General features: G+C 33.0%; 2 protein-coding genes and 1 long non-coding RNA gene across 6 annotated transcripts; all 3 read right to left on the reverse strand.

Annotated features, from left to right (window-relative positions):
• Positions 1 to 245: 245 nt before the first annotated feature.
• On the reverse strand, positions 246 to 3,266 carry LOC110820482 (uncharacterized). Its single transcript, XR_002540907.2, has 2 exons — positions 2,789 to 3,266; positions 246 to 826 (listed from the first exon to the last, which is right to left on the reverse strand). It is a non-coding gene; the product is annotated as an uncharacterized LOC110820482 (long non-coding RNA).
• Positions 3,267 to 4,255: 989 nt separating this feature from the next.
• On the reverse strand, positions 4,256 to 12,605 carry LOC110820525 (gamma carbonic anhydrase-like 2, mitochondrial). 2 transcript variants are annotated; one of them, XR_015816105.1, is made up of 3 exons: positions 12,152 to 12,605; positions 4,804 to 5,258; positions 4,256 to 4,414 (listed from the first exon to the last, which is right to left on the reverse strand). XR_015816105.1 is itself a non-coding variant. In XM_022050014.2 (2 exons), the coding sequence occupies exons 1-2, from the start codon at positions 12,510 to 12,512 to the stop codon at positions 4,882 to 4,884; spliced, it is 738 nt and encodes a 245-aa protein (XP_021905706.1). In that variant the 5' UTR covers positions 12,513 to 12,605; the 3' UTR covers positions 4,542 to 4,881. The 2 variants fall into 2 exon arrangements, 1 of the variants encoding a protein (XP_021905706.1); XM_022050014.2 differs by lacking the exon at positions 4,256 to 4,414 and having other exon boundaries at positions 4,542 to 5,258.
• Positions 12,606 to 22,558: 9,953 nt separating this feature from the next.
• On the reverse strand, positions 22,559 to 24,687 carry LOC110820500 (agamous-like MADS-box protein AGL11). 3 transcript variants are annotated; one of them, XR_015816106.1, is made up of 8 exons: positions 24,350 to 24,686; positions 24,178 to 24,259; positions 24,003 to 24,064; positions 23,800 to 23,899; positions 23,680 to 23,721; positions 23,513 to 23,554; positions 23,280 to 23,367; positions 22,559 to 22,893 (listed from the first exon to the last, which is right to left on the reverse strand). XR_015816106.1 is itself a non-coding variant. In XM_022049982.2 (8 exons), exons 1-8 carry the CDS (start codon positions 24,529 to 24,531, stop codon positions 22,860 to 22,862), a joined length of 624 nt encoding a protein of 207 aa, XP_021905674.1. In that variant the 5' UTR covers positions 24,532 to 24,685; the 3' UTR covers positions 22,559 to 22,859. The 3 variants fall into 3 exon arrangements, 2 of the variants coding, with proteins under 2 accessions (XP_021905674.1, XP_088066857.1); XM_022049982.2 differs by having other exon boundaries at positions 23,280 to 23,359; positions 24,350 to 24,685; XM_088210731.1 differs by lacking the exon at positions 22,559 to 22,893 and having other exon boundaries at positions 23,280 to 23,412; positions 24,350 to 24,687.
• Between the last annotated feature and the right edge of the window lie 1,954 nt (positions 24,688 to 26,641).

The following is a 26,641-nucleotide window of genomic DNA, read 5'->3' on the forward strand; positions in this document are numbered from 1 at the left end:
ATATATATATATATATATATATATATATATATATATCTAATAGGTAATATTGCAAGTTGTTGATGTAGATAAAGAAAGAATTTGGGTAAACTTCACAAGAATTATGACTTCTGAGAACAGAACTCTCTCTCTCTGGATGTTGGATTGAAATCTTTGCTTTCTTTTTGGGTTCATTATGTACCCTGTTCTAAAAGGTGGAACATCTATGAGAGCTGCCAATAATCACATTCACAAAAGGAAATACATTGAAGTAATCTTGTACTGATATAGAAAAATATGATGTGTCAACAAGCAAAAAGCAATACCAAACTAAGGTTCATAGCTGCCATGCCAAGCAAGAAGACAATCTCTTGGTATTGAAACTGGGATTTCAGAATATATATATATATATACTGTGGAAAACTACATATATAATTTTCAAAAGGCGCAAATACAATGTAAGAGCATCTGAAGACTCAACTCTGAGCTTTTCATGATTTCTTGACATTTTTGTAGCAGTTTAAGGCAAACCTGAAGGAGCAATGCGGTTTTATATTTGCATATGAGAATATTTCGCAGCAAAAAATGATCATATTTGCAAAAATATCCATTAAGATTTCAAGTAGATGGTATTTGCAAACATTTTATCCGGATCTGCATTAGAAGAGGGTCTGAGCACCAGCTGCCATTGGTTATGTGGTAATATACCTGCTATTAAAGTCGCTGAACGGTATTGTATTCCTCACCCAACAGTGTACATGTTTTGTAATAGTTTTGTTTAGTTTATTTCTTGCTAAGGACAGATTTATGAGACCTTGGATTTTGTGTTGCACTGGAAAGAAGAATCCTTCATGAAATGTTCAACAAAAATTGCATTAGGAATGATGGTTAGGAAGAGATGGGATTGGTGATGGAACCCAGATAAAAATTAAAAAGTAGTTTCGGAAATAAATACCGAGAACTCTATAATATACATCTAAATACTTTAAAATATTATTATCTCATGATATATAATTTATTTATAGTTATCGAATTATTATATGCAGTTATACTTTTTTACTATTTTTATTATCAACAGTTATCATCTTTAAATCTTATTTGTTATTTTTGATTATATCCTATTATTATTTTGATTATCTATGATTATCGTCTTTAACTATCATTTATTTTTTTTTTAAATTATATAATTTTATTGATAGAATTTTGAACACTCAATTTATATTTATTAATAGTTTCTTTTGATGTCTACAATCATTTATTTTTTTTAAAAAAGAATTGTATGATTTAATTAATGAATTTCTAACATTCAATACATAAATTTTGAAATACATAAAACAAAAAGAAAAAAAAAATGTCTTTTCAATTCTCTCTTAGGCCTAAAACTATGAAAATCCACTACTAAATATTTTAAATCTAATATATTTATCACAATCATCGTATCACTTCAAGTGTTATTTATTGTTATCGCTGACTATTATCTACTATTAAATATGATTGGTTTTCACTGTCGATTAGTATTTCTAAATGTCAATCTAAATTTGAAAATAATAATTAATATCCGAATGGTGATCATAAATTTTAGATAATCATATAATAACCGAAGATGATGATAGAATATAATTATATATATGAAAAAGACAATGACAAATGATAGTCAAAGATGGTAATAAATAGTTACAAAAAACCTAATTAATGTTTAAAAATAGCAAACAAAAATATAGTTATATTTGTAGTAAATGCAACAACAAATAAATAAATTGGTATCTGTTAATAATAAATTAATTAAATAACTATAGAAAATATATAGTTAAATATTACGAGATATATATATATATACACACACCTTGAACTTAATCGTTAGTCACAAAAATGTCATCAAAAACCAATGTAACCATTATTTTAAGCAAAGATTACAAAATAAATATTTTAAGAAAAGAGAGATCCCACTTTTGTAGAGTACTTTGATTCAAAATCCTTTTGGTCCATTGGAATATGAAACTTTTCATGTTCATTTTTCATCTCTTTCAAAACAATCAGAAATTGTTTTTGGCTTTCCAATCTAATCAAATACATGCAACACTTGTTTAAAATTGAAGGAACAATCAACTGTTTCTTACATAATAAAGAGAAAACATTGCTTCTCGAATTTTTTTTTTATTCCAATAAAGATTCAATACAAAAGAAGAAAATATTTATACGAACACGCATTTGTTTAGCTTCGTATGAAAAGTTATCCATGATTAGATACTACGTTTTGTCACAAAGAGAATGAGTAAATATCATACTAAACCCTAATAGAAACCATTAATCTCTTTGTCTCTTATGTTTTCTAATTTTTTTTTTTTTAATAGACATGAAAGAAAATATAACAAGAACTCAATTTTATCATATTTCCTAATCTTTAGCATAAAAATAAGAAAATTCACGTTAATATAATTAGATTTAACATGAAAGTTTATTAAATTATTGTTCCAAAAATAACACATAAGTTGTTAAACCTCGTAATATAATTCATTTGTTTTGAATTATATTTTAATTATACTTTTGAAATGGTACTTAATAACTTTTCATATATAACAATAGTTCATAAGCGAAATGCACACAAAAACAGAGTAGAAAATTTTGTATGTAATATCGGTCTCCTTCCATATATGGTAAAGAAGAAAGATAAATAGTTAAGAACGAAAACACATATACGTGATATTGGCACGGCTCAATCAAATTAAAAGACCCAAAATCAAAGACTTTGGAGATTTGATTTGATTGAGCCATTCCAACATCCCCGTACCTTAAACTTCTCCAAGCTTACCGGATAATAATACCAATACCCGTGACTGATTAACCAGAGATCCATAGATAACTCAACTTGGAAACTGTTTTCCTGTCAAGAGAAGTACTAAATGCAATGATCTTCGATCATTTTGGAGCAAAACAAAGATGGAAACTAAAATTGTAAGAGGGATTAGTTTAGTTGGTGATGAGAGGTCTGTTTATATAATATAATATATATATATATATATATATATATATAATCAAGTGGAAAGGTATAATGAAGATATTAAAATGGTTAGGACGTCAAAATCTTAGCTAGATTTAGAAGAGTGACGAAATATATAAATATTACCCATTTGGTCCTCCATAATGCTTAGTGGCTGATGACATTTAAGAGATAGAAGAGGTCCCTTCCCTGTCTGGTTTTTCCAATTTTCATTGCTGATTATGGTAAAGAGATATTCTAAATTACTAACTCCATAATTTTATAAAATTTCTTAGTTTTTTTCTTTTTTTTTTTCAATCTGCAAAGTGACATAATACATATATGATTGACACGTTTATTAAAAAAATTACAGTTGACACAGATATTCTGTGAGTAAATATATATATATGGGGGTAATGACCTGTAATTTGGTATATTATCATGGTGGTGGGAGAAGGGAGAAGGGAGAAGGGTAAGAGGTAGTTGGAAAGTGATTAAATTCATTATCAATAGCTTATTAAAATTTGACAACTAATATTTGTCCAAAATTCGTGACTGAATTTTTTAAAATATTTCCCAAATTTGGAAGAGTTTTGATGGATGATTCGTCTTATCATCTCCACTAAGAGCTTTGAATTTCAACGACGCAAGAGTATCCACCTAATTTCTTGTCCCAACGAATCTTCCTCTCAGGAGTTATAGATGGAAGATTATTCAATCAATCAATCAGCACAATAATAAGCTTTACTTTCCCTCTATCCTTTTGTATTTGCACATACATATATATCACTTCTAGTGATTGATTTATAGCCTTCTTCTATACAATCGACTCTTTTTAAGTAATTAGGAGTATCCCAAAAACATCCAGGTCGAAACATGGCTTTACATAATAATGTTCCTTTGAAATTTTGAAGTGAAACCTCATTCCTCACTTTTGCTTCTGAAAAAAAAAACAAAAGAAAAGTATGCGGAAGAGGAAAATTCATATTAGTTTAGATCTAATTCTTAATTGTTATTGCTAATGATTATCATTTTACAGCAAATAATGTTCTCAGCAAGACCCACAATGTATTATTTTTGTGAGTAGACGATGGGTATCTGTAGATTGGTTGATGCCTTGGATTCGCACCAGAACTGGAGCTATAATTATATAATAATAAGGTGGGCATAGCACTATAACAAGCTTTTCACCAACCCTAGATATCAATAATCCCAGTTCGTGTCAGCCAACAAAAACATCTACTCGTGCACTAAGTTTTGAATAATCAGAAAAAAAGAAACTTACCCAGAAAGTCAAGATCCATAAAACACAACACCTGCGATTCACCTCCAAAATGTTGACACTCCAACATGTGTTTGAATGATTACAACCTCCTCACAATGCAAATGCTGGTTCCCTTGGGTTATTATATATACAAGGCCAACTATTTCTCAACGATCATATCCGCGTCGATTTACCTGTTATATTCTCTACGAAATAAGATATATATCACAAACATTTATTTGGTACAAACTCAAGAAACCATAAACTCCCTCATAGTCCTGGGTGCTGGGAAGACGTTCATGCCCAATAATAAACTCAATATCCAGTCAAGAAGCTACCTTCAGTTTCATGGATAATATAAACCAAAAGTATTGTATTGCCTGGGCAAGGCACCACCAAAGCACAATATCTAGCAAGGAGTGTGGCAAAACAATGTGTGCCTCATCAAAAAAGAAAAAAAAAAAAAAAATCTGAAACAAGTGCTTCACTATAATTATTTGATTGAAGCTCGCAACACAGCCAGCAAAATCAAATTACAGAGACGAGGAAACAGAAAAGCTACAAGGAAAACTCAAATGCTTGCCTTTTATGTTTTGGAGGTGCTTATTTCCTTGCAAGGAAATTTCTGATGATCCACTATGCAGACGCAAGACAGAAACCATTAAATGGAAATACCCAAGGACTTCTTAAACTTCTCAACCTCCAAATATACAGTCGAGTAAGGGAGAAACTCTGAGAAATGGCTTTTACTCAGATCATTAATTGCAACAGCAAGCTTAGGGATCTCTAAGGTTTCTTCATGGGTCAGAGTCCTCACGAATCTTGCTGGATTTCCTGCCCAAAGCTCACCAGTTGGAATTCTCCTCCCTGGGGGAACTACAGATCCAGCTTCAAGAATAGAGTGTGTCTCCACCAAGGACCCTTCCATAAGGATTGAATGCTGCCCAATAATGCACTCTGGCTCAATTGTGCATGACCGTAAGAGACAGTAAGCACCTATTGTAACAAACCTCTCGATAGATGTCTCGGCCGGAAGTCCTGAGACACAAAATAATCGCGAATTAATAAACTAAAAGTCTGAAGTCATAACTTTACGACTTTGTCACATTATATGAATGCATAAAAGATCTAGTTCTCACTGGAAGTCTGAGCTTAAGACCTCAAGAAACTGAGCAATAATCATCAGATGTAAAAAAAAAAAACACAGGAATTATTTGCTCATCATGTACTTAAAGCATGAGAGACAAATGGAGATTGCAAACAAATGAATAAGAAGATGCCGCAGTACGAATGATGCAGTCCACAACTTCAAGGAGAGTACTACACACAAAAGAAACAACATCAATGATGTAGGGAGAGGAGTTGGCAACTAAGATCAATTGTGATAGAACCATAGAGACTTAGATATGGAACAAATGCAGAGAATATTAAATTAGAGTGTAATAGGAGCTCAGAGAAATTTCCTGAGTCCTAATAATAGTTCTTCATAATAAAGTACGTTCAAACCAATGCTTATTAAACCATTATTAGGTTCATCATAAATCTAAGCACACGCATATAGAGAGTTGATTTTGTTCCATTTCTGGAAGGGCTGGGAGGAGGATTGATTGGTGGACCATGCAAAATAGAGACAAGGAAAAACTATGCATCCTCATAATTCTAGTAACACAAAGGACATCACTAATTCATGTTTTCTTGAGTTAAATGACTTCTACCTAGTAGTCATCTAAGAATAATTGTTTGATTCTTATTAATGCATGTTTCTTGACTAATTAAAAGTATTGTGAGAATAGTGTTTAATAATAATAAAGTGATTTCTCAAGAATAAAAATATCACTATAAAATAAAAAAGCTACCATGTTTGGTTAATCATAATATAGAATCAGTTTTGGATGTTTAAATTAACAAATTTTGCATAATAAATTATAGAGAAGGAAAGGAGTGCTGTTTTCTGCAGCAGGAAGGATCATTTTGTTGTAGCCATGTTTGTCCAACTGCCCTTCTCCTCTATCCTTGTTTAGGATCTAGTTGTGCTAATAGAATTGAGATAATCATGAGAGCAAGCGTCCAATTTAACAAGATGCAGAACCATCCTCACCCACACTGGATCACAGGGATAAGAGTAAGCATTGGGAATTTTTTCTTAAAGAACAGTTCTCTTATGCATTTGCAAGAACCTTATGCAGCATAAGGGTGCTGTAGATAGGTGTATAAAGAGTGCACCTCTTGCTTCTCAACTCCAAGCCTTTATAGACTCATATATCCACTAGAGTCATATATCCTGATATATTTTACTTCTAAGGAACTTGAGAGATCAAGAATCACTAGAATTGGTCTCTTTGATAATTTTGTTAGAAACTTTTCGAACTACCTCTAGTTTCTTTTTTAAAAACATCTTTTGCTTTATGATAAAGGATACAATGCAGAACCCGAACCCACACTCTCGTAGAAAGGAATAGAAGTACAAATATTTAACCAATGGATGGTTTGGACCTACCTCTAGTCGAGATTAGAGAACATGACCTCTCATTTTTGTTTCTGATCACAGCCTCACTGGAAAAATTTGTCCCAACCCTTGCAATCCCCCTCATTCTGGAAAGTGAGTGCTTCATCTAGGGTGAGATTTTTTAGTTTGGATTGCCATTGTAAACAAGATTAACAGTAATGACTTGTATTAGCCTTGTAGACCTCAAAGAGCTCTTCCTGTATATGCGTGCTTCATGTGCTTTAAAGCTTGAAATACATTAGTTTTTTTTTCTTTTTGCATTTTGATGGCTTGAGGACTTTTGACTAGATTATGTTCTTCATTTAGAGCATGCTAGATGTTTTGCATGGGAAGCGAGTTAAGAATGTATTCTTACCAATGACAAGTTGATGAAAATTGGCAAAATCATGATTAATGGTTACTACTAATGCAAGAAAGCGGTCGAATCTTCTAATCACATCCTTCTTTGGGGTCCAGTGATGTACAATATTTGGATTATAGTCTACGGACTGTAGGTATCAACTGGGTGTGAGTACAATTAGGGATGAACTTTGAGCTTGTGGTGGGATTTGTGAAAAGAGAAAAATTGTAAAACTTATTCTTTTAACTATTTTTTTGGGTGGTGTGGAAAAAAATAAACAATAGCCCATTTGAAGAGTGTGAAGGGGATACGGTCAAAATTAAAGGTAGGTGAATATATGTTTTTAGTCTTTAATTATGGGTCATGACATTTATTTCAAAAAAGAAATTATGGGTCATGACATATATGAGTAGGAAGATTTTGAAAAAGTCATTGACATTCTAACTGAGATGTAAATATTTTGTATACAGGCAGCATTCCTTTAGTGCCACATACTTAATACATATTTTTTTATCTCGAAAAGAATTTAGAGTGTATTGGATGTGCTCCCAGAGAAAGATTTTCATTTCTACTACTTTATGCGGTGTGAAGGGGTAACAAGAATTTGGTGCTCTAGGGAAGGGCCATTTTCATGGGTTTAAAGGTCCATTGGTAGCATAGAAAATGCAAACATTTTTAAGCAACGACTTCACTTGGTTAATGATCTTTGAAAGATTCCTTTGGATGTCTTGTTCTGCAACTCCTTCAATAAAATGAAATGGTGTTTTATTTTTCTCGAAATAATATATATATATATGTATTCATTCACACGCACCAAGAGGGTACAAAGAGTATTTATATATCCATCAGATGGTCAATAAAATCCTCAAGGTCCTCAAAAGAATAAAGATGATGACTCTTAATAAAAAAATCTAGGGTCTGGAACCAGCTATCATTAACCTTACCAGAATTGACCTGTCTTCTCAAAAGATCTCATGTTCTTTTCGTTCCACACCACCCAAAATTTCCTCCCTCATTGAACCAGTCATCATGTTAATACCAAAAAGGCTGTAAGTAAGGGTCCACAATCCATACACAAAGGGGAAGCATAAAAGTAGATGACTACATGACTATGCATCCCTTCTGCACGTATAACAACCATTCACCAAAACTCTGCCCCTTACGATCAACTTGTCAAAAGTTAAAATGCAACCACTGGCTGCCTCCCAAGCAAAAAAAGCAACTCTGGACAATGCATTAACCTTCCAAATTTGTTTGTAAAGGAAGTCTCTTCTAGTAGTCTCTCTCTTAGCCAAATGGTTGTAGAAAAACCTTATAAAGAAAGACTTTTTAGTATTAAGGCTCCAAAGTGGACTGCCTCTACTCCCATCAATCCTGACTCTCGAAAGAGCAGGGAGTTATGCCTCATACTCCCTGACTTCCCAATCATTGAGGTTTCTCATGACCTCTATAGACCACTTCTCAAACCTCGTAGTGTTGATGTAAGCATCTTGTATCAAGAAATCTTTATTACGAGAAATTGTGTATATCTAAGGAAACTAATCTTTAAGAGGCCCTCTCTCCATCCAACTGTCATACCATAGCCGCATCCTATTTGCCATACCAATCCTCCATCTAATGCAACTGTGAAACTGTCTTCTTTCCATGCATATTTTTTTCCATAATCCAATGTCGTGAGGTCTAGACGTCAGCCTAGTGAAACCACCTCTTTCCTTAGTGTCAGCCTAGTGAAACCACCTCTTTCCTTAGTGTCATAGTTCGCCTCAATTACCCTCCACCAATACTACAATCTTCTTTTATAAATCTCCATAACCTCCACCATAGATCTCAACCCCAGTCCACCAAAGTGAAAAAACTTCTTAACCTCACCCCAAACAACAAGATGATATCTCCTCTTCTCCTCAAAATCATCCCATAAAAATCTACACTATATGAACTCTAGAGTCACAGTCACTAGAATTGTCACAAGAGACATGTAGTAGATCAGCGCATTGGCCAAAGTGCTTTAGTGAGAGTGTGTCTCCCTCCCTTAAATAGAAAGTTCCTCTTCCAACCGACCAAATGTTGTTCAAATCAAACCACCACCAGATCCAAGTAGAAACTTCATTATATTTAGCCTCCAACAATAGTCCCAAATATTTGATAAGCAAATTAACACTCTTACATCCAAGAATACTGTGCTAAACTGTTAGAATCTCGCCCCTTCAAAGTCTTATCAGCTCAGACTTGGCAAGATTAATGTTGAAACCCGATACTACTTGGAAATTTTTTTCCCTGAAATAACTGATATTTACTAGGAAGCTTGACAGAATGCATCTAACATTTAGCAAGGCTCTCTCACTTGGCTCACAAAAAAGCAATGTGTCATCCGCAAAAATAGATAAATAATCTTCTCCACACACTTCCATCACCGAACTTTAATTCCATAGACATTCTAAGTTCTAAGGGCTTTCAAAATTATTATGTTGAGACTCTTCATAACGATGATGAACAAAATGCGAACAAAAGGACTCCTTACCTAAGACCTCTAGTGGCCCTGAAGAATGATGATGGCCCCCCATTCACCATAACAGCAAAGGAGGTTGTAAAGATACAATGTCTGATCCACATTCACTATTTGGCCCCAAAACCCATCCTCATTAGAATGTAATCCATACATTCCCAATTCACATAGTTATAGACTTTTTTCATGTCAAAGTTTACAAACGAACCCCTCTAAATTCTTATGCTTTAGTTAATTCACAATCTCATTTGCAATTAAGGTTGCATCCAATATCTGCCTACCTCCCACATACGTATATTGACACTCTCCCACCATTTTCTTCGTCACCTTAACCATTGCTCTACTAAAACTTTAGCAATAAGTTTATACACACTTCCCACAAGACTATGGGCCTAAAATCCTAAATGCTCGTAACTCCCGCAATCTTTGGAATAAGAACTAGAAAAGTAGAATTTGAACCATTAACCAACTGTGCTCTTTCATGGAAAGATTAAGTTGTTCATAATATCATCCTTTATCACATGCCAAAACCTCTAAAGGTAACCCATATTAAATCTATCAGGCCTAAGAGTTTTATCCTTACTGCATATATCAAGCTTTTAAGAAGTTTTTCCTCAGGAAACTTCTGCTCAAAAGCTTCATGACTAATAGGAATAATTTTTTTATTTGAAGTAAAAAGTATGGTATAATTCATTAATTCACAAGCACCAAGAGGGTGCCTACCCATGTACAAAGTATTTACATGTCAACCTAAAATAATAGGAATAGTAGTGATTGTTACAAACTAAAATTTCCCTCCTTCAATTGTTTATTAAATTTTTCAATTTAGTTTTCTTTTTCATGTGAATTTTGTTTCTTCTGAATATTAATCCTGATTATTTTATTTATTTTTTTAATTTTCAGATATTAAAAGATTTATATAAGTTAATTACTATTATACTTTCATTTATTGGAAAAAAAAATATACATTTTTAATAAATGAACTAATAAAGGGAAATTTTGTCAAGATTACCTACAAGGGACACTAGTCGCTAGATTAAGTGAAAGTCATATTTTATGACCATCTATTTTAACCACTTGTTTTACTGTTATTAAAAGCCATGCTATTGTGTTTTTGAGGTCAGACTTCTACAGCATTTGGTAACTATTGTTGTAGAAACTGCTACCAATGTAAAATAGAAATGCTCTTCTGTTTGGTTAATCACAATATAAAATGAATTTGTTATTTTCGAATGTGTTTTATATCCATATGAATTTTTCTTATCGAGATATTTTTCATAAATGGATCTTGTTTGACAGAAATATTTGATTTTAATTCATTACTAATTTTTTTTTAATATATAACTATTCTATTTATTTATAATAAGTAATAAGCAACCAATGTAAATTACTACTAAACTTTTAGTTTAAGAAAAAAAGTTATCAAATAAATAAATTTTTCAAGGGATAACTGCTCAAAAATTCATCAAGCACTATTCAGGTGTTATCTCATCAGCATTGCTAGTGTCAACTGTATCAAAAATCAAATTTTAACTATTGGTTTTAACCTAAACACTTCTATTTCAGGCATTCGCTAAGCTCCTGTTCTTTCAGGATAAAAGCAGAAGCTAAAAATTTTGGCCAAAAAGGCTCTTAATCTAACAAAATTCTGCCAAATCTATGAACTGGAAAAGAAAGAGTGTAAAGTACCTAACACTAGCAGTTCATTATATATCCCAGAAAGAACCATCTCCAATATTTTGAAATTGCCATTTCAAACTGTAAACTAAGCTTTTTTTTTAGATAAAACTGTAAACTAAGCTATGCTTATCAATCATGGTACGTACTGAAAGATACTTCTTATAAAGCTGGCACTCCCACTACAACATGCTACCTCCAATTTACCCTACCTCTTCCATGTTAACAACAGTCCAGTCACGTCCAAAGAACTATTTCTCAGATTGCTTTCCATAAGAGCAAGTTGCTTCTAATTCCAGAAGTTCCACTAACGAATTTTCTCCAAGAATAATATGTGCCGAACCTTCATTTATTTCAACGTGCTACCAGCCATAGCAAACACATAAAGATCCAGTTATAGTGAAATCACTATATAGGAACTGGCAGTAGAAGGGTCTCATTACGTACTAAAAACCTAAATTGGAACTGTGGTTTGCCTTATCAACCGCCAACAACACCACATCTATAGCAAACAAAAAGCATCAAGATAGTAAATAATTAAAAAAACAAGTAAAACATAAGAACCTGAGAGTCACAGATGGATCATCGCTAATTATCCAGTGGATAATTTTCTCAACAAAAAATAAATACTATTTTGAATTAATTGAAGCATCGACAATCATATTTGTAAGCCACATTTTTAGAATCCAGTAGGCAAAAGATCGGCATCATCCTAAGAGTAATATCTCTCAATTCCACAATCATTTCTCACCAAGAAAAAGTCATCCTTCACTCCTCACATTTTTACGCAGCTTAATAAACCTTATACTGAAACAAGCGATTAACCAAAAACTCCCAAAACCCTAACAAAGGCAATTTATACAGAAAGGACATACCGAAAGCAATTTGAAACTAAGAAGCAAAACCTGTAGGAGACGACCAGGCGGCGTGGATGACGCAGCGTTCCTGGACGTTGGAGCAGAATCCAACAGTAACCTTGTTGAGATCTCCGCGCAGAACAGAACTGCTCCAGACAGAGGCCCCATCGCAGACAGTAACCTGTCCCGCCAAGATCACGTTAGGCGCCACGTAGGCGTCAACGGCGACCTTCGGAGCCCATTGACCAAGCGGTATCATCTGCCTCTGGCCCCTGTAATCCCATTTCACCCGATCAGCGGACGGCGTTATAGTCTTCGTAGCCTCAGTTGCAAAAGCGCGGCGAATGAGGTCAGCAGCCGCCCGAGCCCCGAAGGCAGTCCTGGACATGCGAGATATGGCGGTGGCCATTGTATTGTCTGGTGAGGAAAGGGAGACAAACTAGCGTTGTGACGACGAGAGAGAAATGGAAGCTGGGAGGTTGCGTCAGCTGAAAATGGAAGCGGAACGGGAGAGCGCGAGAGGTGAAGTAGAATAATGGGCCGGCCCAATCGAACCGGGCCTCGTAAGGGGTTAAGCTAAGCTCATTTTACAACAGGCCCATTAAAAACTAATGTTAGATTGTGACTAAGATGAATTGGAGTAATTAATTAAGAAATTTTTTTACAAATATTCCATAATTTAAACATACTTAGATAAAATATTATGGAGTAATGACCGACTAATAATATATAATGTTGAATTTTTGCAAGATTAGTGATGTTTAAATTTATAATCTTTTAAACAGAGAACAAAAATCTTAAGATAGACTTTAAAAATTTGTGGTTTTTGAGGAGATAAGAAGATACCAGGCAGAGATGGGCTTTTATGTTAGTGTTTATCAACATGGCAGGATTTTTGGATTCCATTCTTGGCATCCTTAGCAGTACCTCCGTTTATGCCAAGTCCTAAAATTATTTATGTTAAATTAAGATATCTACGCGTATAATTGAAATACAATAATCTCCAACAGTAAAAATAAAATAAAAGAATAACTTCAAGTTCGTTTAATAAATTTAACAATAAAGTTTGTCCGAGTTAAGATTTAATTAAACTTAAAATAAATTTTTATTAAATTCAAATACAGATTATTTAAGAGTATATTTGATGGATCATCATTTTGTATATTTGAATATTATGTATATAATATATGAGTGAATATTTGAGATTTATTGGAGAATATTTGGACTACCAAGTGGCTACATCTTTTCTTAGCTACAGACATAGACTAGAAAGTTACTCACAACTTATCTTTGTGGTAGCCTTTTTCTATTTTTAAAAAAAAAAACGACCAATTTATTTTGACCCATTTTTGTACTATGTATAAATGACCAAACAAGAACATGAAGCAAACATTATATACATATATCTACGTACGTATGCATGTATGTATGTATGTACGTGCACAGGCATGAAAATACTAAAATCTCTCTTGGGTATGAAACATATAGATATATACATATATGTTTTGAGGAAGATATATATGACCCAACAAGAACATGAAAACATATAGCAAACATTATATACATACATATACTTATGTATGTATGTATGTATGTATATACACAGGCATGAAAAATAATAAAATCTTTTTTGGGTATGAAACATATAGATAGATATACATACATTGTAAATTTGTAGAAAAATAAATTGGAGAACATGTAGAAAGAAATAAGATATGTATATATATATATGCAAACATATATTGGGAGTGGAAGGCAGATGGATACCTCTTTATTAAAGTGCAAGGTCGTTTATTCTTTCAAAATATCTAATGTATACAGTTACTCAAGATATTAATTTTCTTCTCTGAACTACACCTATATATACACCTCAACTCCATATTTCCCTCTACACAAATACACCGAAAAAATAACAAGCATCATCAGTTAATGGACTACTTCAAGCATAACCGTCGGATGAGAAGCAAGCTTGTGATGTCCTCGTATCAGACGGCTCAGCCGTCGTGGTCAACGGTGCAGTACTACGATAACAGTCAAGTAGTAAGGCATGGAGATTCTCGCCGTCAATTAAACGACGCCGTGGAGGAGGACAACATTGACGCCATGGCGGAAAGTTACATCACTTGCGTTAAAGAACGTTTCAGGCTTCAACTGCTCACTGCCGATGTTTGATGAGTAGTTATTCCGATTCTATAGTTTATCATTCTGTAAATTGATTTCTGTTTTCGTTTATGTTGAGTGTGTTTAAGATCACTACTTGTATGATGTAGATATAAATATATATTATGTCTGCAATATATATATATATATATATACCCCACTAGAGTTTTATATTCACCCAAGTAGGAAAGTTATGGAGACTTATGAATTACATACATTCTATAGATATCTTCTTCATTTCATAGGGCCATAATATGGAAGTGATGTTATTTTTAAAGTTTTAATATCAAAATTCAGAAGCTAAAGAGTATTATTATTCAATAAATAGTTAATTGAACGGCATAAAATTTTAAAACTTAATACTAAAAAAACTTTGGACAAGAGAGCGCTCCAAAAGTCTTGAATCCAGTCGAGGTAAAGATGTTCGTGTATTGAGATAAGATTATTTTTTTGGTCAAAAGACAAAAAAAAAATACTTTAATACTTTTAATAAATTAGATACAAACGTTATCACAATGATCCATATAAAAAAATATAGATAATATCATCTAAGATTTCCACTATTTCGTGCATCTTTTTAAAAATTGTTGGCGTATGAAGTCAAATGATCAGGGCACATGTTACTTTTCATGTATGTGAAAGATATAAAATTTTCAATTTGATGACAAGAAATCTCTGTTTTATAACTTAGTACATAGTTGTACAAGTGTGATTCTCATTTTACCGAAAAATCTTGTAAAAAAAAAAAAAGAGTCAATCTCAAAAGCAAATTTCCCAATAACATCTTCCTAAAATATTTAAAGGACCTTAAGAACCTATCTACCTTAGTTACTATTGGGATAAAACAATTTTAACTATAAATAGTGTGATTAATTACTTTTTTCTCTATGTCTATTACCATCAAAATAGTAATTAAAACGTAAAGGTCTAGGGTTTTCATTATTTAGTGCATCCCTTGAAAATTGTTAGGGTACAAAAGCAAAAGATCAATGCACATGTTACTTTTCATACGTATGTAAAATATATGAACTTCTGAATTTTGTGACATGAGATCTATGATTTATAACTTAGTACATGGTTGTACGGGTGTGATTCTTATTTTGACGAAGAATCTTACAGACAAAAAAAAGAGTCAATCTCAAAAGCAAATTTTCCAATAACATCTTTTTAAAATATTTCAAGAATCTTAAAAACCTAACTATCTCAGTTATTGTTGGGATAAAACAATTTTAACTACAAATAGTATGGCTAATTACTTTTTCCTCCATCTCTATTATCATCAGAGTAGTAATAGAAACACAAAAATCTAGTTTTATTATATAATAGCAAAGAATTCCTAATTACAAGGATATCAATATATGTTTAAAGATTTTTTATGTAAAAGTCTGGAACTTAAAAGAAATGAATTTATATTCTAAATGCGAAAACAAAAAATAAAGTTAGGGTTTATATTCTTTACATAGTAAATTAGAATGCTCAATAGAGCTATTGGAATGTCTTTTCTAAAACGGTTCATAAAAAAAATTAGTAAATAATTAAAAATAAGTAAATAAATATCCTAGGGGTTAACCTCCACTAGTACTTGATGGAGTATGGGAGCTAAACTACTCATAACTTTCTTGATAATCAGGATCTGAATCTTACTATTCTTGATCTCAAATGGTTAATAGAAGAATAAGCTACACTACCCCAGTAAAAATATCATATTAATCATTGATACGAAAAATCGAATGTTGGTAAAAATAACAAAATAATAAATTAAGCTCGTACTTTAAGTAAATTCGTTTAACATTAAAACGTTTATTCTATACTTGCTGTTACAGGTTTATCAAAATCAACCTAATAAGGCAATTACTTATATAACATAATGACCTTGTGGACAAGTAAACGAGATCAGCAATTCTCCTTTCTACCTGCTTACTGAAACCACTGGGGGTCCATAGGGATATTTCCTTATCCGTGAACCTACTATCTAGATTTGTCAATTGATCCGACCGTCTTCATACCCCGTCCAGTAATGAGCGCTAAAAATATCAACGCCACGATATCCCGTCTGGTATGAGTGTGAACCATATCTCTCAAACCCTTCCAATACAAGACTTCTCGGCCACGTCCAATTAAGGTAATGTCCACAGTAAGGTTACCTATATATCGGGTTCGTTCATCTTTTTCCAAGATATCCAATAAGTCTTTCTTACAGGAGATCACACCATAAATTGATTAACAATTACGTGTCAATATCTTATGTTTCCAAATTAATGATAAATCATGCAAATAGACGATACGTACCTTAAAAACATAATTGAGATATTTATTATGGGAGAAACTAGAAAAAGAAAATGTGCAATGAAGTAAATCAAATAACCAAGGAAACGATCAAAACCATCAATTTAGTACGCATAATATAACAGTAAGTAATTTAAGCAGTACCGAAAAATAAACAGTGAATTAAGACAAATATAAACTAACCGGTTTCAACTCCACTAGTGACCTGTAATTATTTTTAAATTTTTTTAATTTTCATAAAATAAAATATTATCGATTATTTAAGTCTCAATTTACCGTAACAAGCAATAGAGTGAGGAATTCTTATCCATATCTAGTTTTGAAACACCGTGTTATCTATTGCACCTCCTGACGACCCCCAAGTTTTCTAAATTTTTTCTACAGAAATTAAAATACTTGTTAAATACCTAAAAATACCCAAAAAGACTAAAATCGATGTTGAAAAACCTTTCTAATAAATTTTAAAGTTCTAGTACAGCAACACCGCCGTGCTCCGGCGCCGACTCTACTGCCCACGGTGGCATTTTATCTCAGCCTGGTTAGTTTCCACCGATTTACGTTGGTTTTGGCTGATTTTACATGTATCCCTGCGAAAAAATACGTTAACGAACCTCAGCTGGCCGAAAAAGTTAAAAATACCGAAACCTACCGGCAAGGGGTCTCTGGGTGCGGTGGCTCTGTCAGTCTTCCTTCACGACTGGGATTCCTCTTCGACTAACCTGCACTAGAAAAAAATGGTGAACACAGTAGTTAAAGAATTGCGTAAAATAAGAAATAAGAAGGTCATCAGAGACGATTTTGAATTTTTACCATGGCGGCTCAGTCGAGCTTTGCTTACAATTTTTGGCTCATCCGTCGATCTTTTGGCTTGATATGGCCATAGGGAGGCTTGGTATTGAATTCCGAGTGGGAAGGGGGCAAAAACGTACATGCCTTAGCATCCACGGTGCCTCTGGTGCAGCAGTGATGACGGTCGATTTCTTTTTCGACCGCCCTTCTTCTTCTTCTCCAACAAGGGCTAGTGCAACTAGGGTTAGGGTTCCCAAGAATACGATGCTTAAATACCCTCACCGTGTCGATCTAGGTCGTCCGTACGGAGACACGTGGCCCTCTCCCATCCGTTGGATCTCTCATATTCGGAGAATAAATCTGGACCGCATGATTGGATTGAATCTGACCGTTCGATCACGCCTGAAGAAAAAACGTATTTGCTTTGTTCATGCGCGCGGGGCATGATCTGGATCGTCAGATCACCAGGCACATAAATCACCCATGTGGTGCCGATGTCAACGTGTTTTGTCACACAGTGTGCTCTGGTTCACCGTGGCTGCTGACTGGACAGTTCTACGTGGGCCGAATTTTTTCTTTTTATGATTTTACCCCCCCTTTTTTAAGTTTTCTTTCAAAAACATCCATCTTATTCAAAATTTCACCATTTTTTTTCAAAATTAATTTTAATTTCGTCCCAATTTATTTTTTTCTCAAAAATTTAATAAAATTTAATTTAAAATAAAATTTTTATTATTTATGTATTTATTGAATGAAAAAAAATAATTATCCCAGACCAAATTTTTGAGCCTACGTATTACAACTCTCCCTCCTTAAAAAAAAATTTGGTCTCTCAAATTTGTTACCCTCTCACTTAATCAAGCAGTTTAGGGGTACTGAGCCCTAAAGTCTAATTCTAACTCCCAAGTGCCCTCTTCCTATTAGTGATTCTGCCATAAGACCTTGACAAATAAAATTTCTCTATTCTGAAATACTCTGATATTCCAGTCTATAATACCTACCTGTATCTCCTCATAGGATAGATCCTCCTATAATGAAAGGGGCTTGTGAAACAAGATATGTGAGGAGTTTGAGGAGTACTTACGTAGTATAGACACGTGAAACATATTATGGACTCTAGATAACTCTTGAGGTAATGTTAGTTTGTAGGCGGAAGTGCCAATCCTATCTAATATTTCAAATAGTCCAATGAATCGGAGATTTAATTTTTCATTCTTACCAAACTTGCTGACTCCCATGAAAGGGGTGACCTTAAGACACATCTGATCACCTTTCTTAAATTTCAAATCTCTCCTCCAGGTGACTGCATAGCTCTTTTGCCTATTTTGAGCTGTAAGGATGTTTTTCTTGATCTTAACTATTTTAGCTGTAGTCTCCTCTACAAGATCCAGACCAAATAATTTTCTATCATCCACCTCTTCCCAATGGATCAGTGACCTACAGGGTCGATCATACAATGCCTCATATAGGGTCATGCCGATACTTACTTAATAATTGTTATTATAGGCAAACTCTATTAAGAGTAGATGATCATCCCAATGGCCCCCAAGTCTAGAACACAAGCTCGAAGTATATCCTCTAGTGTGCGAATCATCCTCTCTGATTGTTCATTGGTTTGAGAGTGGAATGCAGTGCTGAGAGATAGTTTCATTCTCATTCCTTGCTGAAAACTAGACCAACACTGAGAAGTGAACCTGAGGTCTTTATCGGATACCACTATCACTGAAACTCCATGTAACCTGAGTATCTCTCGGATATAAATTTTTAATAGCTTGTCTAAGGGGTTGGTTATTTTGATAGCCAAGAAGTGAGAGGACTTGGTGAGCCGGTCGACAATTACCCAGTATGCCTTAGGTAACCCTATCACAAAATCCATGGTGATGTATTCCTATTTCCACTCTAGGATTGGTAATGACTGAAGTAACCTACCTGAACATTGATGTTCTACCTTAACCTGTTGACACACAAGGCATTTAGAGATGAAATCGACTATCTCTCTTTTCATTTCGCTTCATAAAAAATGGATCGTATACTTTGTTACATCATAGTACTTCCAAGATGCATGACAAACTTTGATATATGGGCTTCTGTTATGATATTCCATTTTAGTTCACTATCATATAAAACATACATCCTATCCTGTAACCTGAGTAATCCATCGGCAGAGACTCAGAATCCTGTATTTACTCTCTGTTCTACATCCTTCCTAAGAGCTACTAGAGTGGAATCGGTTAGTTGGCTTCTTTTATTCTCTGAATCAGTTTTAGTTAGACAGTCAGATGGGTCAGGCATGTAATCTTCTTCAAGTCCTGAAGCCGTATTTACTGTGCAACCCTTATTACCCTACATTCAAAACTATTAGGTGAGTCAACATACCTGCACTTTTTTTACTGAGCGCATCGACTACCATTTTTTCTTTATCCAGATGATACAAGATCTTACAATCATAGTCCTTGATGAGCTCTATCCAACGCCTCTTATGCATGTTGAGATCCTTTTGAGTGAATATATGATTTAAGCTCTTATGGTCTATATAAATCTAAAAAGTCTCTCCAAATAAATAGTGGCATTAAGTCTTCAAAGCGTGGATGATAGCGGTAAGTTTCAAGTCGTGAGTGGGGTAATTCTTTTCACAACTCTTCAACTATTTGGACCCACAGGCTATAACTTTCTCATGTCGCATCAGAACACAATCCAATCCCAGATATGAGGCATTATTATATACTGTGTATCCACCCGTCCCACTTTGTAGAGTCAAAATAGGTGCGGTAGTCAACCGCTTCTTAAGTTCTGTAAAATTTCTTTCGCAATCCTCGTTCCACTCGAACTTAACATTTTTCTTTGTAAATCATATCAAGGGAATGGCTAAGCTAGAAAACTCTTTCACAAACCTGCGGTAATAACCTGTCATTCCCAAAAAGCTATGAATTCCTTTAACTGAAGTTAATTTTTTCCAAACGAGTATTGCCTCAACTTTCTCAGGATTCACTGACACTCTTTCTTTTAATATTATGTGCCCTATGGAAGTAGTCTGCTCGAGTTAGAATCCACATTTACTTAATTTTGTATACAACTTCTTTTCCTTAAGAACTTTTAAAAATTGAGTCAGGTGATGAGCATTTTCCTCTCTGCTCTTTAAATAGAGCAGAATATCATCAATAAAAACAATAACGAACTAATCCATGAATTTTTTAAAAACTTTGTTTATCAAGTTTGTAAAAATGGTTAATATATTGGTTAGTTCAAAAGGCATGATCAGGAATTTATAGTGTCCATACATAGTTCTGAAAGCTATTTTAGAAATGTTCTCTGCCCTGATCTTTACCTGATGGTAATCTGAACACAAATCTATTTTGGAGAAAACTTCTGCACCCTGTAACTGGTCAAAAAGGTCATCAATTCTGGAGATGGAATACTTGTTATTGATTGTAACTTTGTTCAATCTCCTGTAGTCAATACATAATCTAAAGGTCTTATCCATTTTTCTCGCAAACGTGACTCCAGCACCCTAAGAATATACACTATGTCGAAAGAACCCACTATACAAGACTATCGATTATTTAAACTTCAATTTACCGATAACAGGGAATAAGGTAAGGAGTTCTTACCCGGATCCAGTTTCGAGATACGTGTTATCTACTGCGCATCTTGACGATCCCCGAGTTTCCTGAATTTTTTCTGCAAAAATTAAAATACTCATAATGTACTCAAAAATACCCTAAAAAGCCAAAATCAATGTTGAAAAATATTTCTGGCAAATTTTAGGGTTTCAGCACGGCGGCGCCACCATGCTCCGGCATTGGCTCTATCGTCCACGGTGGTGGTCTGCCTTGACTTGGCCGGTTTCGGCTGATTTAGGCCATTTTTTGCTGGTTTTATATGTATCCCTGCGAAAAAACACATTAGTGAACCTTGGTTGGCTAGAAAAGTCAAAAAATCAAAATCTACCAACAGGGGGTCTACCGGTTCGGCGACTTTATCGGTCCTCCTTCGTGGCTAGGGTTCCTCTTCAACTAATATGCACCAAAAAAAGACAGTGAACACGGTGGTCAAAGAATCGCGTAAAATAAAAAATGGGAAGGGGGTCATCGGAGAGGATTTCAAGTTTTAGCCGCGGCGGTTTGGCCGAACTTTATTCGCAGTTTTCGACTCACACGTTGATCATTTAGGTCCGATATGGCCTCAGAAAGGCTCGAGATTGAATTTCAAACATGAAGGGGGAAAAAAGTACCTGTTTTGACGTCGGCAGTGGCCCTGGTGCGGCTGTGATGACAGTCAGTTTCTTTTTTGGTCGGCCTTCTTCTTCTTCTTCTTCTCCAGCGAGGGCTGGTGCAGCTAAGGTTTGTCCCTGAAACACGATGCTAAATACCCTCCCCTTGTCAATATGGGCTGTCCGTGCAGGGACACATGGCCCTCTCCCTTCGTTGGATCTCTCCTATTCGAGGAATGAATATGGGCCGCAAGATTGTATTGAATCCGACCGTTCGATCGCGCTTGAAGGAAAACCGTATCTTAGTTGTCCATGCGTGCGTGATCTGAACTGTCGGATCGCCAGACACGCGGATCGCTCGTGTGGCCTTTCGCGTGGTGCCGATGTGAGTGTGTATTACCACGCAGCGTGCTCTGGTTCGCTGTGGCTACTGACTGGACTGTTCTACGTAACTGAATTTTTTCTTTTTGTGATTTTATCCCATGTTTTCAAGTTTTTTTTCAAAAACACCTCATTTATTCAAAATTTTACCTTTTTTTTTTCAAAATTATTTTTAACTTTGTCCTTATTTTATTTTTTCTCAAAAATTTAGCAAAATTTAATTTAAAATAAAATTTTTATTATTTATATATTTATTGAATGAAAAAAATAATTATCCCGGATCAAATTTCTAATTATGGGTATTACATTATACCACACTATCCACACGAAAATCATTTTGGCACCAATTTTGCAACTAAGATGATGCGATACATTGACATCAATAGTTAAAATTTATGTTAATTAAAAAATTTATCTTAACCAATTTTAAAAGTATACGATACATCTAAATATAAACATAATATCAAAACCGACTTAAATACACTAAAATGATAAAATATAGAAACCAAACTATTGTGATGAGTAACTTCACAGAAAGGAGCAATATTTAAAGCATAATTTTAGGATTTTACTATTTAATAGGATCATAATAACTTAAAGTGTGCAAGTAAATTGTAATTAATCAAAAATTAAATAGAAAAATAGTATAAATTATATAACTATAGTCATATTTTATAATATACATGGTTAAAAAAATAATAATAATTCTTGGGCAGAGTGACTTGCTCAAAACATCAATCCTTCTTTTAGGGTAATTGTTCTTTTCTTTCCCCTCTTTTTTTTTTCACTAGTTATTCAAACCACACTGAAATTGAAAAAAAAAATAAAATAAAACCATCTAAATGTGAAAGTAAATATATAATTTGATGAATTGGGTGCATAAGAAATTGATACAACCAATTTAGGTTTGACTCGTAGTTGTCCTCGCCTTCAATAAATTGATCCATTTTGTCGAACATTGTAACTACAAAATATATCAATTTTCATATCAGTACCGAATAACGTTTTACTAATCAAAAGATACATAAAAAAAAACATATATTACGTAAATTTGATATGGAATTAAGTTTGAGTATAAATGCCATTTTCGTTTAATTTTCAACACTATATATGTATATTGTGTTATTTTACGTAGTTGTAATTTGAATCAAATTTAACTTTATAGTAACAAATTGTTATATTTCATCACCATTTTAGTTTTTATTGGTTAATTTTTGAATTATTAGAATAAAAATTAAGTATATTAATAATAAAATATAATTAATTATGAACTCAAACATATGTATATATGTATATATATATATGAAATTCTTAAGAAAAGAGTTGATAATAATAAATGATATAGTTTACCTTTGCTCAAATATTGAAGTGGTGCAAATATTTGGTCCTAAAAATTGTGGACTTATCCTGGCCTCATGTAGCTGGTTCAACTTTTAACCTCAAATGAGAGCACACAGAACATATTTTCATAAGAGTCCTGTCTCTATATATATATATATATATATATACACAGAATTTTAATTTAATTAAAAGTAGGAAAATAAAATTGATTAATTACTAGATAATTATGAAAATTAACTCACTTTTTTTTGGAGATGAGTGTTCTCCTCTTTCAAGGCGCAATACTGAGACATTAAAGAAATATGATTAAAGTAGTTAAATAACAATAATTAATTGATTTTATGTTGGTAATTAATAAGTAAATGGAAGTAATTAAGCAAGAAAATAACAAATAAAAAAAAGTTCTTACGGTTCTCTTGAGCAAGTTGACGTTGTCTGATAAAATTCGCCTCTGTTGGTTAATTAAGGTTGTAAATAGTAATTAACGATGATAAGATATTAATTAATGATATATAATTAAATAAAAAACCTTTCTGGAGCGAACACGTTCAACTCCAATCTTCAATTGTCGTTCCAGATGTTTCAGGTCCTTCACTCCCAGCGTTGTAATATCTTCTCCACATAAATGCCTGTTTTTATTGAAATTTACAATAATGTAATTAAATTATATATATATATATATATATGTACATGTATACATACGCACGTACGTGTATATGTATGTGCATGTACCTAGTTCTAGCTTCCAGATTGATGATGGATCTCTTCAGCTCCTCAATTTCACATCTCCAGTACTGGGAATCCATAACAATTACAGAAACTTGAAGTGAGATAAATGAAACGGGTCGGGTCATCCACGACCTCTTTTGATTTTTTTTTTTTCAAAGAAGAAAAATAATAAGAAGACCTCAGTAGTTGTGGTGCGTTGATTGTAAGCTGAATTAGACAGACCCATATGATTCCTGTACTTAGCAATGGTCCTATCCAGGCTGCAATAAATGAAACAAATCAATAAAAATGCAGGAGAAGGAGATATATACATATATATATATATATATAGAGAGAGAGAGAGAGAGAACTCATGACTGGCAAATTGGAAGGCTTTTCCAGAAGGAGAAAAGATGAGGAGGGCAAGTTCAGCATCACAGAGAATGGAGAGTTCAAAGGCTTTCTTCAAAATTCCATTTCTTCTCTTGGAGAAAGTAACCTGCCTGCTTGTAGGGTTTTCTATTCTCTTCAGTTCTACTTTCCCTCTTCCCATCTCTCTCTGATTAACTTCACTATTTGAGAAAGAACAACACAGTATATTTATATACTCATATAACCATGCTAAACTGCCCTCTTTGGAAACCAACGAACGCCATTACCCTGCTTAATTGAGCAAGGATCTAAATCACAATCCCACTCTCATATTTAGGTCTACATGGACATGACATGACACCACTTATGTATTTATATATATATTTTTTTTACTTTTATGGTAATCTAATTGTTAAAACTGTTATCACTCTACTTGAATTTAAAATTCATACCTTTGGATTGATGTTAAATTTTTTAATTTGAATTTTTTTGACGATAAATTATACTTATCATTTATAATCTTTTTAAATAATACGTTAAAATTCAAACTTCCAAACTTATTCGTTACAATATGGGTGACAAAATTAAATATTTAATAATAATTAAATTTTTTGTAACTTAGATAATTAGTGTATACAAAGAAATGATTCCGCTGGACATAGTAAAAAAAAAAAAAAGGGAAGGTGGTGTTGTAGGTTTCATCCCGACAATAAAATGGTTGACCAATTTCTTCATGTGTGCCCCTCAGTTTCTTGCCTTTTTATAGTTGATTGCACTCTAGGATTTCCCATCAATCAAACCGTCCAACACGTGTCGTTTTCTCCTTGGATGTTAAAAGATCTTATCACATTTCAAAATCATGTACGTGTCAAACCCACACTTGTCCGATTTCATATATAAATTTATATCTCTTTGATCTTAATTTTTATGAGAGTGGGAGTTTAAATCAATTTGTGTTAAAAAAAAAAAAAAATTATGATATTATTAGGTGTTAACTGTGTACGTATCATCTAATTATTATTAAGATGTAAAAATATATACTAAAAACAAATATTATTCTAAATGCTCTAAATTGAGAAACTATACATATACCAAAGACATTAAAATTTGCTTCCAAAACTACGTAATAAATGTCTAAAAAAAAGTATTTTTGTTGAGACATTTTTTATCAGAATAAAAATGTTTGCGTAAGATTTTGTCGGTATCGGTGGTAAGTAATAATTTTAAAAAAAAATATACGAGAAAATTGACGATGATAGATAAAGAAGGGAGACAATAAAAATTATTAGAGCGATGTTAACATATTCATCTATAAATTTATATTTGAGAATATACGTACATTGGTCCTAATATTAATTTTTAGTTGATGTTTCATTTTTTATATAAAAAAAAAATTAAAATTTTAAAAATATAATAGATTTTGTTGAGATTTAACTCGATGAAGACTAAAGTTTTATTTATATTTGCTAATGAAGTTCAACGAAAACTACATTCAATTATTTCATTTGAGAATATTTAAATTGAGGGCAAAGGAGGAGACATTAAATTATAGTTTTCAAACGTAATTCATAACTATGAATTATATTCATGATGATCATGAATTAATTTGCTGTAGATTGATGTTGAGATAAATTGAAAGTGGGTTTAATTTAATTTAATCTAATCTAATCTAATCTAATCTAATCTCCATCAAATCATGCATGTTTAAGGGAGGAAGCTTCTTATTTGGTGCCACTACAAAAACTGACAGGTATTTTGGGTTCATATGCCGGAAAATGAATTGCACAATATATCAAAATGGGCCATACACAGAACATGTTATAATTATATATGTTTTTTATTTTATTTTATTTTTTTACGTTACACAGATTAATTTTTGGTCTCCCAAATTATCTACATAAACCCATATATATTTATGTATTATTAATGTTGATTTACGAGTCTCGGTTGATGGAATAATTTGGAACTAAATGTAATACTACTAGTTTTTCAAAGTTAATTTGAGTACATTATTTATTATGTAACCCATTTTCCATTATTAATTTTTATAAAACAAGATTTCAAAATTTTATTTTAACACACCCATTTTGTTTTTTGTTTTTAATAAAATTGACAGGATTAGAGAGACAAGTAAACAAAATAATTATAATAATAGACAAAAGAACATGGGCAAGTCAATTACTATCATCTTACAATGCCCAAAATATAAAATTAAACAATTAAATATTTAGTTTACATTACTTGGGTTTTTTAAAAAATTAGTATTAAGTAATTATTTTTAAATAAGAATC

The sequence above is a fragment of the Carica papaya genome, chromosome 9, assembly GCF_054855325.1.
Source record: "Carica papaya isolate Zhongbai chromosome 9, ASM5485532v1, whole genome shotgun sequence".
Classification (NCBI taxonomy): domain Eukaryota; kingdom Viridiplantae; phylum Streptophyta; class Magnoliopsida; order Brassicales; family Caricaceae; genus Carica; species Carica papaya.

What these genes read in the sequence shown, in the direction of transcription:
- LOC110820500 (XM_022049982.2), bottom strand. Translation starts at nt 24,531, where the DNA reads ATGGGAAGAGGGAAAGTAGAACTGAAGAGAATAGAAAACCCTACAAGC. An exon ending in AACGCACCACAACTACTGAG is followed by an intron (nt 24,065 to 24,177) that starts GTCTTCTTATTA and finishes ATGGATTCCCAG; the next exon opens with TACTGGAGATGTGAAATTGA. An exon ending in ACTTCAATATTTGAGCAAAG is followed by an intron (nt 22,894 to 23,279) that starts GTAAACTATATC and finishes TATATTTTGTAG; the next exon opens with TTACAATGTTCGACAAAATG.
- LOC110820525 (XM_022050014.2), bottom strand. Translation starts at nt 12,512, where the DNA reads ATGGCCACCGCCATATCTCGCATGTCCAGGACTGCCTTCGGGGCTCGG. An exon ending in CGCCTGGTCGTCTCCTACAG is followed by an intron (nt 5,259 to 12,151) that starts GTTTTGCTTCTT and finishes TTTGTGTCTCAG; the next exon opens with GACTTCCGGCCGAGACATCT.